The sequence below is a fragment of the Colius striatus genome, chromosome 19 (genome assembly GCF_028858725.1).
Source record: "Colius striatus isolate bColStr4 chromosome 19, bColStr4.1.hap1, whole genome shotgun sequence".
Taxonomy (NCBI): Eukaryota; Metazoa; Chordata; class Aves; order Coliiformes; family Coliidae; genus Colius; species Colius striatus.
This window is the reverse complement of record NC_084777.1, coordinates 10,748,757-10,754,756: the sequence shown is the minus strand read 5'-3', so window position 1 is coordinate 10,754,756 and position 6,000 is coordinate 10,748,757. Positions and strand designations below refer to the sequence as shown.

The following is a 6,000-nucleotide window of genomic DNA, read 5'->3' as shown; positions in this document are numbered from 1 at the left end:
TGGCTGATCCTTGCAGGGAAGGTCTCCCAACACTCCTAAATGGGCTCGGGGCAGTGGAAGTGCAGCAAGGCTGTGTGGCCTCACCCAGGAGAGGGCTGGAGCCCCTCTGTGAACAGAACACAGGCTCTGACACTTGAAAATATCATCTTGTGTCAACAGCCACCATGGTTAAAGGCTGCACAGTCATGGACATGATGGAGGAAAAGGTGAGGCAGTGCAGGCAGAGGAAGGCACGTGCCACGAGAGGAGGTTAAATGCTGAGAACAGCTCACACTTCACAGCACTGACAACCATAACAGTCCTCAGGGGTGCCACCAAACACAGTTTTGGCCTCAAAAGTTGTGCTGGCCAGCTCTCAAGCCTAGAGGCATCAGCACCAGCTCGTGCTGCACTTGCCAGCAGGGCCCAGGGCAGCGCAGCAGCCGCAGCTCCCGGGAGCATCGTCAGTGCTGAGGCTGGATGACAAATCCCCTCAAGGCAACAGCTCCTCGAGCTGCCATGAGCAGCTGAGTTCACATCCAGCAAGAATGAGCTTCATCATGCAGCCAAGCAGAGCCATCAGCAATGACAGATGTGAGACAAGAGCAGCAGCACCGAGGGACTGCGGAACGCGTCCGACTCGTGGCAGCAGCCACAGCCCTCGGCTGCAGGAACGCTGGGAGTCACCTTCCAAAGCCTGGCAATGCCCTGAGTGACTCCTCTGGGCTTAGGAACTGAAAGCCACATGTGTTTCTTTGCCAGTTGGGTATAAAAGCAGAGGTAAGTTGGGCTCTTGGTTTATTGACAACGTCCTCTTGGTGGGAGCCAGCACAAAGAAGCACACTGCCACTTCAACCCAGCAATCACTTTATTTCACAGGGCAAACACAGCCAAGAAGCGATTCCAGAGTTGCCCTGCAAGTGTCAGCTCCATGATCTGTCAGTTAATGCTCTGCTGATGGCTTGAGGACAAGGCTCTACAGCTTTTCTTCACATTGACTGATTTCTTAGGCTTAGATTTCAAGTGAAATCCATTCAGACTTGCTCCTGTCAGAGCACTGCTCACAGGGACATGGTTCAAAGTCACTGAGGAGTTAATCACACAGTTACTTGATTTCATATAAAAAGAAGCTGCTTCTACCCACAAACCCTTCCCTCTCTGGTGCTGCTGCTGCTCAGGGCCTTCTCCACACACAGCAGGACAACATCCCACCATCCTCTGGGCTTTCACAGTAAAAGAACAGCAGCTAGAACACAGAGCAGCACAGGTGAGGCAGCATTTGCACCTTCCCAGCACAGTTCCCCTCTGCCAATGATCCCCAAGTGCTGCTGTTGGCACCCATGGGAGGGAGCACGGCCCCATCAGCCACCAGAGACCCAAAGGCACTTGGCTGCTTGTGCTGGCAGCTGAATGCCCCTAAGCCTGCCTGGAGAAGGACAAAAGCTTGCTTCATTTCAACTAGATGTTGTTTTGGTTCTTAAAAATATGTAATAAATAGGTGTAGCTGCTGTCAGGAGGAATGGGGAGGGCTCTGAGCACTACCCTGGCTCTCCCGTGCTGCTTGCGTGGCCCTCGGCACCACGGGCACTCCTGCGCCGCCTTAGCTGCACGTCTTCATCCTGAAGGAGAAGGAAAGAAAGCAAGCACCAATTAATTCTTCATCATCCTCTCTGTGCTGGGTGAAATTTGTCCTCTTGCACTCTCTGCCCCTTCTCTGTCCACCAGCCATTACCCCAGCAAACAAACTCTCTCTGCTGTCGCTCCTGCTCCTTACTCTGCCAGGTTGGGCATCTTCCCAAACTATTCACATGCTCCCATTGAGGAACTGTTCATATCCAACACAACAGGCAGCTTCCCCTTCTAAACCTTCTGGCTGCTGTAGCCAGAGTAAGAGGGGCAGAGGTACAAGCCTTGTGAGCTCTGCTGCTCATGCTGCAGGCAGCACTGTGTGAAGCCCAGCCTCACAGGGCAGGTTGTCCTCAGAGCAGACCTGTGGGCCTGTAGAATCAAACAGCTGTGGTTGGAAAGGGTCTCTGGAGGCCAGAAGGCAAGCTTCTGCTCTGAGAAGGGCTAACTGATGCCAGACCTGCACCAATCAACCTGCAAGGCTGGAGTTTCCTCCATCTCCCTGCACAGCCTGTGGTGGCTCTTGGACATGTCCATTGGGAAGCCTCTTCCCCTTTCCCCTGTGAGACTTTCCTTCTGCACCCATTCTGTCACCTCCTGCCTTTGCTGTGCATCCCTGCTGCTGTCCTCTCATAACTGCCCAGCAGACAGCTGGCAGATCCTCTGCTCACCCCCTCCTCCCTAAGCTGGAGAGGGCAGCTCTCTCACTCCCAACTTGTGCCTCACACTCTGAGCCCTGACTCTCCTCAGCTGCCCACAGAGCTGGCTGCAGGGGCTTTCCCCATCACCAGTGCTTGCCACACACAGCACCACTGTAGATAGACTTGAAAAGGGTGAGCACACGTTATCTACTGTCTGTACTACACAAAAAGCCAACTTATTTCTGCACAGTCCTCCTCAGCAAGTCCCTTCCAGGTGCTTCTTTGTCTCAGTGTCCTTCCTGACCCCTCCACATCACACCCACCACACACCACTCACACAGGACTCAGCTCCCACCTCTGGGGCAGCTCGTACCGAGTCAGAGTCGTCTTCAACCTGGGTGCTTATAAAATTGACATAATCATCCTTCTGGTTGTCCAGAACTTCTTCCTCATACTCAGTCTGGTAATCTGACTCATCTAAAGAGAGAGGAGAGAAAAAACAGCAGTTTTAACCAGCTCAGAAAGGGAGAGAAAACTGGAAGAGGAAGGAGAGCTGCCTGCAGGAGCTGGGACTGCTGACAGACAGCAGCTCTCCAGTCAGCCCACAAAATGAACTGTCCCCTGTATGTGAACTGGTGTCCTGGGGCCCTGCAGAATGTAAAGAGCCTGCAACAAGAGCAGGGAACTGTGTTATTCTGCTGGGCCTGGCTGCCCAGCCTGAGGGGAGGTGAATGCTGGCAATAGGGAGATGCTCCCTGGTGAATGCTCTTCACACAGCAGCTGCCATCTCCTGCCTGTCAGCTCAGATAAGACCCATAGAATACCTCAGCAGACAGGCCTGAGCCTCCCATCCCAGCTCCCACAGACACACCAGCCACAGACTGACTGGGAACAGGGACTCAGGCATGGGCAGAGCCCTTCCTGGTGCAGAGGTGATGGTTATGTCTCAGTCTCTGGTCCACAGAGGACAGTGACATTTACACTCCTCTCCTCTTCCTGGGGGACAACCATCTGCTCTCCTCAGCAATCCAGTAGATTAACACAACTTAGGGAAGCTCAAGAGCTGTGCAGAGCAGTCAGCAGCATGGCAGGGCACTCAGGCCCCAGCACCACAGCCCACCCCCAAGGACAGGGGCAGCCTGGGCCTCTCCCAGCACCTGGACATCCCTTTGGGGTCTACAAACAGCCCACAGAAGATCCTCCAGCCCACAGGACTGACCTTCTCCTCCCCCAGCACGTGGGGCAGAGCCCACCATTGGCCCAGCACACGGCCCATCCCTCCCCTTGGCCCCTTCCAGACACAACTCAGCTCATGTGCAGGGCAGAAAATACTCTTTTCTTTTTGGACACTGGCTTTTGCACCACTTGCACGAGTTAATTCAAGAGTGCTTGGGAGTTAATACCTGGTTTTCAGCCCACCAGTGAACAAAGAGGCTTAAACTGCATTCCTGGTTAAGGGTTTCTTTTGGGAGCAGCCCATAGCATCTGCTCCAGGCTGAAGACAACAGCACAGTCTGTTCCACAGCATTTTCTTCTAGCAGGAGAACTACAACCAACTGCTAGAACATTAGGATTAAAGACATTTGGGGTTTCAATTATTTCTTAGTGACTTGGTTCTGACTCTGCAGTAGAGAATTAGTGGTAGTTTACACTAAAGAAATGATAATCTTTGCTAAAACCCACGTGGAGACTCATCTGAGCAGCAGCAGGCTGCACAAACAGCTGGCAGGTTATAACTCCACTGAAACCCACTGCCATCCAAACCAACCTCAGCATCTTTCCAAGCACCACTCAGCATTTCACAGGTCTTTACACAGATAGGAAGGGAAAGGTTTCCCTTCTCCCACCCTTCACACAGCAGCTCTGAGGGCTGGAGGACACGAGGGGAAAGGACAGCAGATGCTGGCCCTGTTATCCCCAGGTATCACCTTCCACTGCCTGGAGTGAGGCTGAGCATTGATTTACACTCCAAAAACTCCCAGAAGCATCAGGCAGGAGAGAGGCCTCAGTGCCCTCCCTGCCAGCCCTTCACCCAAACACTGCAGCTCCACACTGAGCCAGAGCAGAGGAGATGAGGCCATGGGAGGCAGCCAGGCCAGCCATGAGCACACTGGCAGCAGCAAGGGCTCAGGCTTCACACCACAGAGCTGCCATTTGGGTTTGCTTCTGTTTCAGTAGCACTGACAGGCTTTGATGTGGATGAGGGACTGTGGTAGCTCATCACAATCACAGACTCACAGCATGGTGGGGGTTGGGAGGGAGCTTTAGAGCTCATCCAGTCCAACCCCCTGCAGAAGCAGCTCCCACCTAGATCAGGTCACACAGGAACGTGTCCAGGTGGGTCTTGAAGAGCTCCAAGGAAGGAGCCTCCAGCCCCTCCCTGGGCAGCCTGGGCCAGGGCTCCCTCACTCAAACACTGACACAGTTTGTCTCATGTTTACATGGAACCTTTTGTGTTCCAGCTCCATCCCATCACCCCTTGTCCTGTCCCTGGATACAGTAGAAAAAAAGTGCTGCCCCAACCTCCTGACACCCACCAGTGAGATATTTGTGACTGTTACTGAGCTCCCCCCCCAGCCTTCTCTCCTCCAGGCTGAGCAGCCCCAGGTCCCACAGCCTTTCCTCACAAGGAAGATGCTCCAGTCCCCTCAGCATCTTGCTGGCCAAGGTGCATCAGGGCTTCTTGTTCAAAGTACCTGTTAAGCAGCAAAGCTGCAGAAGGTCACTTAGTGCCCACTGTGTCTCTCCAGAGGGTTTGGGATGTCTCCTGCTTCAGCTGCTCTGTAAAACCTGGCATTTCACACCACAATGAACAAGTCTGTGTTCCCCACATGACTGTTGCTATGATGGCTCTGGCCCATGGGTCACATCTCTGGGCCATGGGTCTCACCTCCCCCAGGCACGAGGCCACGGTGCTGGCCCACGGCATCGCTGCTGTGGGGAACCAGCCCAGAGCCTGCACAGTCTCACTCCTCCCAGACCCCTCAGAGGTGTGACCATGCTCCAGGCTGGCCCTGCATCTGTGCCCCCTAGCCACAGCCATGTAAAATGCAATTACAGCTGAAGAAAGGCAGAGGAACCCACCTGAGGAATAGGAACACAGCCACAAGTACTGCAGGGGCTCAGCTGTGAGAAGGAGCTCCTGTTCTCCAGACACCTCCCCATCTGCTCACAGCAGCACAGCTCCCCAGGTCCAGCACAGCTTCTGGCTCCTTCCACTCATCCCTTCCCAAGGGACAGTCTCCCTTTCTTTGTTTTTTAAATGGTTTCAGTCATTGCTCTCAGTTTGATCAAGGGTGGAGAAGAACCTTCACTGTCCCTCCATCCCCAAAGATGATGCAGCTTCTGACCTGGGGGCTGTGCCAGTCTCTGCCCCTTTCACCCATTGTGCCAACACTCCCTTTCTCCCACTCAGAACATGATCATTGCCATTTCTTTTCTTCACAATAGAACTATTGACATCATTTCTCCACCCAGCCTGAGACTTGGGTTCTGCTGTCAGGACAGGCACAGCCCTCCTCAGTCCCTGCAGGCTGAGATCTCACTCAGGCATTTCCAGGGAGAGAAAAGGTTTCTCTCTCCATGATGGTGCTGTTTGACAACCAGGCTACAAAGAAGCACCTCAAGTTCTCACTGCCATGGGAGATTTTGTCCTGTAGTGTCCAGTGACAGCACAAGGGGTGATGGACATCAGCTGGGACACAAAGTTCCACTGGAACATGAGCAAGTCCTTTGGTGCTGAGCTGAGGGAGCC

The 6,000-nt window shown here is 53.7% G+C and overlaps 1 protein-coding gene across 3 annotated transcripts in view; it reads right to left on the bottom strand.

Moving 5' to 3' along the window:
• Positions 1 to 840: 840 nt before the first annotated feature.
• The window catches only part of PNPLA7 (patatin like phospholipase domain containing 7), a 143,465-nt gene continuing 138,305 nt past the window's right edge, over positions 841 to 6,000 (bottom strand). For 2 of the 3 annotated variants that reach the window (XM_062011637.1, XM_062011639.1), the window contains 2 exons: positions 2,602 to 2,723; positions 841 to 1,598 (listed from right to left, as the gene is read on the bottom strand). In XM_062011637.1, the coding sequence (XP_061867621.1) occupies positions 1,518 to 1,598; positions 2,602 to 2,723 (203 nt within the window). In that variant the 3' untranslated portion in view covers positions 841 to 1,517. The remainder of the gene's footprint in view (positions 1,599 to 2,601; positions 2,724 to 6,000) is intronic. The other variant, XM_062011638.1, reaches the window with a different exon arrangement.